Consider the following 12741-nt stretch of genomic DNA (forward strand, 5'->3'; position numbering starts at 1 on the left):
GCCTACCGTATTGCCCTTTGCCTACCGTATTACCAGATGAAGCCGAGAGTTCTCTTGCCAACACAATAAGACCTGGAGAATTCACTAGCTGGCACCATGCTGAGATAAGACCCAAAACATTCTGTTACAAATACCATGCCAGGTAGGACCAAGACTGCCCCTATGCCTACCATACTACCATCATGCTCAGACACCCGACACTGTGCCCAGATAGAACAGACAGTTCTCTGGCCAACACAATAAGACTCGGACAAATCTGTAGCTGCACTATGACTAGCCCTGGTGGCCTTACACTTTCGTATTGTACTACGGCACAGAGGAAGAGTCCTATAAGTTATAGGGCTTCACTATGACCAGATAGGACCCGGGCAATTCTTTAGCTGTACCGGTAATGCCCGTTGCCTACCGTACAACCATACTCAGGCAACTGACAATTCTCTAGCAAACGCAATAGGACTCAGACAAATCTCCACAGAATTTTACAGAGCTGCTTAGCACAACAATTTGCTTAGCATGAAATGTTTGCCTTAATAAAAACACGATTACCAACCAAATTTACATTAGATGCATATTGCACGTTACTGGTATTCAGCTGTTGTTTGCTTATCCTAAAAAATACGTGACCAAGACAATTCTTTAATACAAATGTAGTAACACCATGCCAATTCTATATCTATCTCAGAGGTGATGTTCTACATGCAGGGATTGGGGTCTTGCACAAATTTTGCAATGTGGCACAAAACTGGGAATTTGAGTTTAGGAAGCAGCACCTTCTAATGAATCACAACAATTGCTTTTTTTCCTGTTAAAATCATTCTATTACAATTTGATAACAATCATCCAAAATTGTATTTTTTAATTATCAATTATATACAGGACCATATTTTACTGTACAAAAAAGAATATCGCATGAAACGAACAAAGTTAACAAACTGCTCATAAAAGGTTAACTAAAAACAAATCCTCAAACCAAAACTTGTCACGGAAGGGCAATCAACTTTATATCAAATATACAAAATATTACAAACTTTTTTAAGCCAAAATGTAATTATTCACAATTTCATTTGCTTAATGACACTGGACACTATTGGTAATTGTCAAAGACTAGCCTTCACAGTTGGTGTATATCAACATATGCATAAAATAACTAACCAGTGAAAATTTGAGCTTAATAGGTCATCGAACTTGCGAGATAATAATGAAAGAAAAAAACACCTAGAGCTGTCAGGGGGGCCCAACGAGATATGGCCGGGACTGCAGACCAGCATGCACCTTGTTCCATGCCTTAAGGCCGAGTCACACTGCAGCGATAACGAAAACGAGAACGACGCAAAGAGACCGCATTCTATTGGTTGAAGTATTGCTACTCGCAGAATACGCACACGCTCATTCAACCAATGGAATGCGTTCCATCTGCGTCGTTATCGTTACCGCAGCAGTGGGACCGGGCCTTCACACTAGTACATGTATTTGTGTTTTAAGGTCTTTGTGTCTACAATTAATTGACAATGTAGACACCCTGCTGCCACGTAGTGTCTCTGTTGTTCTGGGGTGCGTTTTGGCGGCTGTAACTAAGTTTTTGTGCCGACAATTATTTTGATTAATAGGGGCCTAACCAATAGTGTCCAATGCCTTTATGAAAAGAAAATATGCCAAACTGGTTATCTTATTGCTACCTCAAACATGGTAGTTTAAACAGGGTAGTTTAAAGGCAGTGGACACTATTGGTAATTACTAAAAATAATTATCATCATAAAACCTTTCTTGATTATGAGTAATGGGGAGAGGTTGATGGCATAAAACATTGTGAGAAACGGCTCCCTCTGAAGTGACGTAGTTTTCGAGAAAGAAGTAATTGTCCACAAATCTGATTTCGAGACCTCAAGTTTGGGATTTGAGGTCTCCAAATCAAGCATCAGAAAGCACACAACTTCGTGTGACAAGGGTGTTTTTTCTTCCATTATTATCTCGCAAATTCGACGACCGATTGAGCTTAAATTTTCACAGGTTTGTTATTTTATGCATAAGTTGAGATACACCAACTGTGAAGACTAGTCTTTGACAATTACCAAGTGTCCACTGTCTTTAAACTAAACAATTTTTTTATCCTTACCAATCATATATAATCCCTATAAGACATTTTCTCAAGCAAGATGTGACATCTCGTCAAATGCTTTGGACACTAAAACAAACCACACAGATTCATCAGAATTTACAGACCATTTGTTTGTTCAACTCAGAAAAGCAGGTACTTGTTCCTAATTCAAAAATCATCTCAAAACATATCTATTTCGGAAACAATAGCCTTCTAACTTTTGGTTGTCTTGTGTCATTGTGTATTAGCAGAGTTCTTGTTTTTTTTGCGCCAGGAGTGTCATCATTGACAGACATGGCGCACTAGAAATGTTCAACATTATTATTATTATGGTTCAATACAAATATCAAAAATTTAAATAAATACAAACTGGATATTCATTAGGTGTAAAACTTGTCATTTGAAAAATTTCTCATCCCAAAATTCATTCGAGTATGGAGCAAAGATTTAGATGAGGAATTCAGGCTGAAATGTACACAGGGCACCATTTCAGCAAGCAACTCTTCTGGCGCAACAATAGATCAGGGCCTAATTTCATGGCTCTGCTTACCGCCCAACTCTGCGCTTATGATTTCCATTCTCCACTCGCATGGCCAAGTGCCAAATTTTTGCGGAGCTGTGTATTAAGCGAAGAATGCCTAGTAATGCGTAACACACATGCACAAGCCAAATTCCCCGCAAACGCGTGAAATATGCTCATCGTTAGCGCAGCAATCCCTGATTCCAAGAGCGCTGATTCGTTGCTTCCTGAAATGGCACCCATGGGTAATTCAAGTTCAAACACCAGACCGTATTGAATAACCTATTTACTGCTTTACAAGACACCATCTTGTAGGGCAGGTCTAGACGCTTATATCTAAGAAACACGCAGCGTTCCCGGTTTGATTTCAACGGCACAAGCACACACACACACATGCTCACAATCGCCATCTTGTAGGACAGATATTTGAACGATGACGTCATATTCATTACGGTCTATAGAGAGAGCTCCACAACATCTTGTGCCTTGGAATCAGCTCTCTATAATCTTTGGTATTGAGAACTGTTTGACTCCAATAATTTGATTCCCTTCATAATTAAAAACAATAATACAAACAATCATTATATACACATACTTGTTGTAATTCAACCATAGAGTTGTTGTCCAGTTCATAAATAAAACCCCACTAAAAATGTTTTAATTAACAATCAAATTTTACTGAAGACAATTCCAGAAAAAATAAAAAGGGTTTCCTTTGCTCTTTGTTCTGCTCTCAATATTATCTTCTTTAAAAAAACCTAGCAAAGCTTTAAACTTGACTGAAGCAGTACTTTTACAATAATACAAAATTTGGCAAACAAATTGTGTACATATTTTCAAACAGACATGTACCCGTACAATTTCTGTTGAAGAATTTAGATTCAGAGTAACGTATGTCGCTTGAATGATCCTGTGACATGTCAAACGGTATGCAGTGACCATGTAAAACACAATTCATTTAAATATACATGTAGTCCTTTTCACAAATACTGGGGCGCGCGCGTGAGGCATGGAAATTAGGTGCATTGTGGTCTAGCTGGTGATAAAATTTGCTCCTTAGCTAGACCACAATGCACCCCATTCAACGGTTGGCGCTTGCGCAAATGGGTATTTGCGAAAAGGTCTATGGTAACATAAAAATACTTGCATTTTGACCACTGCCATATTGTAACCACTCAAATGTTTTTCACAAGCTTGTGTGCAAAGAGTTCCTTTTTGAGAACCAATAGCTATCGTTTTCCAGCACATCCCTACCAGGGGTTAGTGCCACAGGTTTTGTTACCACAACAAACACTGCCCATAGTAGCGAGGCTGGGTACAACTTCTAAAAAAAAAAAAAACGAAAATTTGAACTTGAGATGTCAGTAACGCTTAGTTAAAAGTTCTTTCTTTTAGAGATTAGTCTTCCTGCAAGGACATAACCACTCCGGATGATCGGCTATATCTCAAAAACGCGACCAAATTAAATTTCCACATTTTTTATATCAGTTTTATTGTAACACATTTTATACAGAATTTAAAACATTCAAACCTTTCCAAAAACCAAAGGTATACTTTGTCTTTAAAGACTGCCCCCATTCATTTTAACAGCCAAACATTTTTTTCAAGAGGGAATCAAATGGAATATTTTGTTCAAGAGGGATCAGATTTTTCCTTTGGTTGTTCAATGTCATTTTGAACATGCCCTCTGAGACAGGTCCAAAGAAGGTTACTCAGGCCCGACGCCTTAAAGGCAAGAGCACCAAGGCAATTTCTCTTTGGTTACAGGGAACGTCAATGAGGACAAAGTAAACTTCTATTGAAACAGTCAATACCAAATCACTGACCAGGGACAATGGGGGGCATTTGCCTGCATTGCCCTCGAAGGCCTGGAATTTCATGTTTGAGAGGGCAAGGCATTTTCATTTTGCAAAGGGCACTTCCATTGGAAAATCATAAAGTCTATGGGAAACTTTTAAAGGGGCACCAAGGCCAAGACCAGGTCACCATAACTCTATGAAATTCCAGGACTGCCCCGGTGCTGATGTTTAGGTTTTGAAAAGGCAGGCGAGCCACTTGGGCATTTTCTCCTAGGTCTAGAGGGCACCACTATCGGGAACTTTTTAATTTCTAATGGAACATTTCAAGGGGCACCAAGGCATAGACCACGCCTAGTTGCTTATTGGCGTGTTTCTATTGTTCCGTCATTGTTTTAGTGTCAGCCAGTGTTAAGAAACAGAGACAATGTTCCCAATCTCGGTGACTTCAGAAACTTCCGTAACCTGCGTCACTTGTTCCTCAGCTTGCCCCGAGGCCGCAATGATGATCTCAAACAACTCCACCTGCTCAGCACATGTAGGATCCTCCTGCTGCGAAACAGGCATAGTTTGTGTGATCTGCCCAACGGGCATAGAGTTGTCCACCTGTAACTGGTTTTGCGTGGCCCCGGGACCGTGTTTCAACCGCTCGTGGCTCTTCATGGCGCTGCGCGATGCAAAGATCTTCTCGCAGCTGCTGCAGGAGAAGCGTTTGCTCTTCCCGGCGTGAATCAGCTCGTGGTCCTTCAGATTCGAGGAGCGTGTGAACTTCTTGTTGCAAGTCCTGCACTCGAAGGGTTTGATGCCGCTGTGGGATTTCTCGTGGCGGTTGGTGGCCTTCTTGGAGGTGAAAGTTTTGCCGCAGACGGTGCAGGCGAATGGGCGCTCCCCAGTGTGGGATCTTTCATGTATGACGAGATCAGACCTGGAGACGAAGACCGAGCTGCAGTACTGGCAGACACGGCTTGCCTCGTGGATCTTCTCATGCATCTTCAGGGACTTCCTCGTCTTGTAGCCTTCTGTGCAGACCTTGCAGACATAGGGCTTCCTGATGATCTCAAAGACACCCGGTTCTTTTGTGATCACCTGGTTACGTGAAAGCGGGACTTTTGTGATCCCTGTTTTCTCCTCCGGATGTTCTTTGATCCTATGGCGTCGCAGACTGCTCCGAGCGTAGAAAACCTTGCCGCAGGTTTTACAGGCGAATGTCTGATCGTCGATATGCGTCTTCTCATGGTCTGTGAGATTGTGAATCTGGGTGTACGCCTTGTTGCAGATCTTGCAAACGTAGGGCTTGAGTCCGCTGTGTCTACGACCGTGTTTTATCGCGACTGCTTTGGAGCGAAATGCCTGGCCGCATTCCCCGCAAATAAATGGCTTCTCATTGGTGTGTGATCTACGGTGGACATCGCGGATCTTCTTGTCGCCGAACGCTCTGCCGCACAGATCGCACGAGAACGGTTTAGTATGGTACCTCTCGTGGCTGTGCAGCCAGCTCTTCATCAGGAAGGTCTTCTCACAGTAGCTGCACTGAAATATCTTTTGCTGCGTGTGGATGTTCTTGTGGAGCTGGAGGTAGCGGCGACGTTTGAAGCTTGCGTTGCACGTATCGCAAGCGAAGGGCCTCTCCGTTGTGTGTGAAACAAGATGACTCTTCAGATTAGCAGCAGTACCAAATGTTTTCTGACAAGTTGGACACTCGTGGTATCCTCCGTCCGTCTTCCGAGGTTTGGGCTCCTGATTCTCTACGAAAACACCGGCGTCTTTCTTCCGTTTCAACTTTTTAGACTTTTTGGTCTTTCCCTTGTCTTTCTTGTTCTTCTTTTTCTTATGTTTCTTCTCCTTCTTGACCAGCTTTACAGCTTGCTTGGCCTCTTGGTAGCCGAGCTGAGTGGTTATCGTCGACGCTAGTCCCGTCAAGATCTCCACGGCAGAAGCAATCTCCAGGGAGCTATGAATGTCTTGGCCTGGACGATACAGTTGGGGTAGAATGTCCGAAGTCACCACAGTCTGATTTTGGTTTGCCTGATCGGTCGTCTGTGCGGAATCAGCACACACCAGTGCATCTTGGTAAATATAGTGATAACCCTGGGCTCCCTCATTCGCCACTGACTGGTCACCAACGGAATCAGTCACCTGTATTTGGACAGTCTGAGGCCTTGGACCTCCTGGGAACACCACCTGATGGTTACTGACCGGAGCAGCGGATACCTGCACCAGCTGTTCTACTTGGGCGCCCCCGACTTGTGAAGTCACGACCTGCTCAGTGACATACTCAATCTGTTGCGATTCGCTGGGCTCCACTTGCCCGGACTGCTGGTAGTCAGCGGTGGTGAATTGAAACTGCTGGCTACCAGTTGCCTGGTCCTCTTGCACCTCCATGGACTCCAGTGTCTCATGCTGGACCTCGACGCTCATGGCGACATTTTCTGATGACAGGCTCTCGATGGCCTCTAGGAGTTCCTCTGTGTTCTTGACTGTGAGGATAGTCTGAGTCGTTGACGACTCATCGCCATCGATACTGCACTCCATCACACTTTCCTGCAAAAAAAATAAAATAATATAAATAACAAATATTTCTTTTGAAGGAGGAGGGTATGGAGTTTGAAAGCCAAAAACATAATAAAGCCCATTTTGCATTATCCAGGAAAAAACTTCATAATATGAGCCCAAAAGCGTGAAAGCTTCCTAGTGCTAAGCCTACTTTACATACATTTATCTGTAGTTTTGAAAGCCCCAGTGTGCAATCTGGGGTGTTCCATGATTTTATCTTTATTTTTTTATAAATAAACTTGATCTTATAAATAAAATATTAACATAAAAAAAAAGGATTTCTGTTTAAAAACTAAGAAATAGCCCTAACATCCCTGATAAACACATCTTTACATTATCATGTTATAACACCATACAAAGTACACAGCGTACCTAAGGGACACATTTTCAAGCTAATTTTACTACATGTAGACCATGTGAACCTTGTTTACATTAAGTGTGACCTTCCAATGTGGTTTTAGAGAAAGGAATTTAAAAACATTTTGGGATTATTTTTCCTGCATTGACATAACCCCGCCAGAGTTTCGGCTACATTGTAATTCTCGAAAATGCTACCATCTTTTGAAATGAAGTTTTCACAAGTATATCTACAATGTACGAACAGTATACATGCAGACATGTAGGATTAGAACAACTGAATGGTTCCGGTATTTGCCTTTAAAGACACTGGACACCTTTAGTAATGGTTGCGAGATAATAATGGAAGAAAAAACACCCTTGTCACACAAAGTTGTGTGCTTTCAAATGCTTCATTTCGAGACCTCAAAATCCAATTCTGAGGTAACGAACTTAAATTCAAATATTAAAAAAAAAAAACTACATGTACACATGAACAATGTACATTACTTCAGAGGGAGCCGTTTCTCACAATGTTTTAATCAACAGCTCTGCATTGATCGTTAACAAGTTTTGAGTATTCTGGCAGGCAAGGACTACACCTGGTTCTATGGGAAAGCTGACATTTTGTGTCATAATTTCCTAATAAAACCAAGAGTTTATAAATGTAAAGCTGGTCAAGTTTTGAGATGTGCCCCTTTCATCATATCAAAAGTTGATAATAATTAGACAGGGCAGTCTCCATAAAATATAAGATTTGATGTTTTCTTCCTTTGAGCTACTGTACAAATCATGCCTGCAGACAGTCTGTGGCTCTTTTGTAAACATGTGATGTATACTGAATAGTAGCTTTAGCCCTATCACTTGTGCAATATTTTAAGTCGTTTTAATTTATCTACAAGTTTAGGTTTTATTTATTTATTTATTTATTTCCCTTTATTGTTTATCCTTACCCCATCTGTTATTTTTACTTATTTATTTATTTTTAATTTAATTTATTTTTTATTCTTAATATATATTTAGCATTTATATTGATTTTTAATGTTCTGCTTTTATTATTGCTTTGTGTACTATACTATGTTAAATCTATATTAATTTTATTGTGTACCCCAGATGTGGGGCAACAGATCTACGGATCATAGTATGTATTTGCTTTTGTTGTCCCTTGCCTTGGGGTATAATGTTGTCAATGTATTTTGTTTTGTACTGTTATGGCGAATAAAATAATAATAATAATAATAACAACAGGTCACATTTTCTATACAACGTAGGCCTACTTGTTGGCTGTGTGTATATAAAGTACACAACATTTCATTGTTAAATTATTAGGTCTCCTGACGATGACTAGAGCAAGCTAGTCGAAACGTTGAGACCAATTTCAGAACTGACTCCGCGGCAGTACAGTTAATTACGATCCTATAAGCTAAAGTAGTAGTCCAGTCTAATTTCTATACCATCCGCCCTGGTAATAGTTAAAAAGCAGGTCAGTTCTTTTCAGAACTGAGAAGTCTCCCGAACCTCCGATTATCTACTCCACGGCAGTAGAATAAAGCAAGACAGTTCCCTAAGAACAACTCTACCTGGCAAGTAGATACATGTACACACATGGTGTTACCGCAAACCAAATATACATTAAATTATTAGGCCTAGTACATTCAGCACAAACATTTGCTCACCAGTAAACAGATAATGAAATTTGACCTAACTCTGATTGAATACGTTTGCATCATACACATAATCTTAACATCTTCACAATTCATAATTTACTCTGAAAAATATACACAAATGTCACAACATGATACTTTTGGATTCCAGATTTTCTGTGGAAAAAACAAGAACATTGCATTATTTTGACATGAAGACTTACAAAATACTGTCTGAATTTGTACAGTTTTTGTAGCCCAAATACAAAATGCAAAATTGTAAAGGTGTAAACAAGTTTTTAAAAATAATAAAAAATAATGGAAAACATAATAATCATAAATCAAGTATTGGCAGACCATCAAAAAACATAATTACATGAATGTACATTAGGTATTATTGCACATTAGAAAAGCTCATCATAACTCAATCCCACCCAAGTAACATGCCTGTGAAATGTTTAACAGGACTCGGGAAAGTACTGAGTATACAGTGCTAACACCAACAGTGTATGGGTAAAAACCAAAATTAATATTCTTTATCCATGATGCAAATTTAACATCTCTTATATCGTTGCTGTAACCGCAGCCAAAACATAGGATTCGAACTGCCTCTAGATACCAGGCAACCTCGGTAGTCTAGTTGGTAAGACACTACTCTAGAATTGCAAGGGTCGAGGGTTCGAATCCCACCCGAGTAACATGCCTGGGTTTTTTTTTTCACAGGACTCGGGAAAGTACCGAGTATACAGTGCTAACACACATCCTTGTATGGGTAAAAACCAAAATTAATATTCTTTTTCCCAGATGCAAATTTAACATCTCTTATAACTCAATCCAATAAAGTAACCTAAATAAATAACAAATTGTATTTACGCCCATAAATACAGTTGTCACAGGGGTCAATAAACAAAATAACCCCCCATAATGGTTCAAAGGACATTATTGACAAATGAAATGACAGAAATAAAAGGCTACCCTGCATAATTTTTCTTTCATCCATGGCATAGATTTCTTGTGTTCCTGGAAAAGGGGCAAACAGCGCTAAATATAGGTCCACAATTCTCTGAGGCAATGTACTTTTTTTTCTGGACAGAATAAAAATAGGCAATATAAAAATGTTGCCACCCCCCCCCCCACAAAAAAAAATTATAATAATAAATAATGGCCACGTATATGCAGGCTATTATTACCACATGATGCTGAAACTCAATAAGGCTATAAAAATAATGACTACGAAAGAAAACTTTCATGTTCAGTGTTCTCGTATTACAATTTTGCACATTATTGCCTTTTCTTCAATTTAAAGCCAATATATACTAAATTGATAGCAGTCATCAGAGCTCAAAATGCAAACCGAATGCAGGTCTCATGCCAGTGGGTTAAATGTCGGGACATAAACCTTTGAGTGGACAAATTTGGAGGTATTGTGGCTTTTAATTGGGTAACAACACAATGTATTTTTCCATTAGTATTAATAATAATAATAATAATAATAATAATAATAATAATAATAAATTCTAAATATTTATAGCGCATCTCACAATAACCATGCGCTTTACATGGATGTACACGTAACTGTGAATATCTTGAACAGAAATAGGTTTATAAAAAATAAAAAAATGGGTTAGCATCGGTGTTCCTATTTTGATTGGCTACATACTGCGAAGGTACATCCATGCCATATGTGCCACTATGGCCACAGCACTGTAAAGCGGGCGCACTAAAAACTAAGAAAAACCCACGAATCAAACCCCTCAAGTCAATCAACACCGACAAATTTTAAATCGTCAGTTGTTGTCAGTATTATTAGTACGACGGCTGCTGTAAACCATACTAAATAATTAATAAGAAAGAGGAGTTGGTCCCATAATTCAAAAACGCACCCCCCCCCCGCACCTTGCAGAAATATGTTAAATTGTTGAATTGTTAATTTCTTTACAGACTTTTTTAATATGTTGAATTTTTGAAGTGCCTACATCAGATGGACAGAAATCAGCAGGAAAGCAAATTAATCACAAATATTTATCATTTGTTAATAAACTTTGATCTTTTATGACTATTTAATTTATGTACGATAGTTTTTCTTATGACATACGAACAGAACATTACGAACATGGACTCAATTTATTGCATATAATTCTGCTGGCCACATCCTTTACTCGATTTTTAAATATAAATTTATATTCCTTAATTAATAATTATATTTAGGATATAATCTTTTGTTTAGGGGGCCAAATTAAACATGACAACTATTTTTGAAGCATTTAATCTGAAATATGGTAGATCCAGTGACTAGGGCGCTAGGTAGACTAGCTAGATTCCTTTTTTCAAAATTTCGTTATTACCGGTCATCTTTTAAAAAAGAAATCTAGCGCCCCAGTCACTGGGTCTTGGACAAAGGTTAGAAAGCAACTTGTCTAATGTTGCCAAAATTATAATTGTTTGTCTTGACAAAAATCCAACAAAAGTCAAAAGAAGTTCCAAACTTGATACTGTCGTCTGCTCCCACCCAATTCACATTCAACACAGAGTAGAGTATGTGGTATGTGGATTCAACAAACAAACAAAAACAGTGGAAAGATCGACCGACGTTTTTTTAAATATACAAATCACTTACTCATGAATGAGTAACGACTGCTGATTTTAATACACAAATTTTCCGAAAGTGAAGAGACCTTAAACTGCAAGATATTCACACTCACAGTGGGTTACATACAAATACACATTCGGTAAATTTACGACTTGACATGCTTGACAAAAAACTCGTTGTTCGGCAGACGAACAAAATTGCATGCTAAACAAAAAGAAGCCAACATTTACAGAATGAGCCATTGAAATCAAGCACATAATAAACCCAAAATTTTCTCTCAAATTTAGACAGCTTTTAAATGAAAACAACGACATACTTGCCAGTTGCCAAGTGCTGCTGTATGGGTGAGGAATTCACGTGAAATTTCAGCGGTGTAAACACAGTTTCTGGCGCTCGAATCTGGGGTTCCAAGTCGTATTTTTGTCAAGTCCGTAACGGCTCCCGATCATCAGCCCGCGCTGCCTTCTTATCATTTGCATATTTGCAATGGTGCCCATAATTTTCACTGCCGTTTTCCCGTTGCGTTCATAGGCGTGTAAGGCAGGGTACCACGATCGATAAAGACGCTTGGCGATATGCAAATAAGCTTTGTTCGGGCGGGTCCCCTGACGTAGGCCGATGACGTCAGGGCGCCTGACTGCAAAAAGCACACACTGAAAAACCCATGCGATAACCTAGAGTAGACTAGCCAAAAGTCCTTCGGTTTACCCATAAACAAATGAATTCATAAAAACATAATAATGTTTTCAATTAGGTGCCTAATTAATGAACGATTTCAGACTTTTGTTTATTATTTTGGATTTGAAGAAAGACAAATCGACTGGAGCGGAACTTGAACCAACGCGTTGCAACGGTTGGGGAGTGTCTCAGGGAAATCTATGGGCTGAAGGGGATGTTTCAAAAGAGGGCGCTATCAGAAGTAGTTTGTGGTGGTGGGGGTACGTGGGGGGGGGGGGGGGGGGGGGGCAGAATCTTGGGTGGGAAGGGGGATGGGCACAGAATCTGTCTACAAACTATTATTATTGGCGGTCTCGCTTATTCAATAACTCTTGTCAATATTGTTTCGCGAGCAATGTGAACAATACGAGGGTGCACATACTGAAAGTAGTCAGACTGAACTCAGATGAGCTCCCTGATTGAAGCTAGCTAATTCAAAATTAGTGTATGCCTACGTAAAGAGAACATACTGTATGTACTTTAGCTTGGAT

At 39.6% G+C, this 12741-nt stretch overlaps 1 protein-coding gene across 1 annotated transcript; it reads right to left on the bottom strand.

The window, feature by feature from the left end:
• Positions 1-2392: 2392 nt before the first annotated feature.
• LOC117299340 (zinc finger protein 2-like) lies at positions 2393-11996 on the bottom strand. Its single transcript, XM_033782862.1, has 2 exons — positions 11850-11996; positions 2393-6952 (listed from the first exon to the last, which is right to left on the bottom strand). The coding sequence occupies exon 2, from the start codon at positions 6941-6943 to the stop codon at positions 4823-4825; it is 2121 nt and encodes a 706-aa protein (XP_033638753.1). The 5' UTR covers positions 6944-6952; positions 11850-11996; the 3' UTR covers positions 2393-4822.
• Between the last annotated feature and the right edge of the window lie 745 nt (positions 11997-12741).

The sequence above is a fragment of the Asterias rubens genome, chromosome 14 (genome assembly GCF_902459465.1).
Source record: "Asterias rubens chromosome 14, eAstRub1.3, whole genome shotgun sequence".
In the NCBI taxonomy this organism is placed as follows: Eukaryota; Metazoa; Echinodermata; class Asteroidea; order Forcipulatida; family Asteriidae; genus Asterias; species Asterias rubens.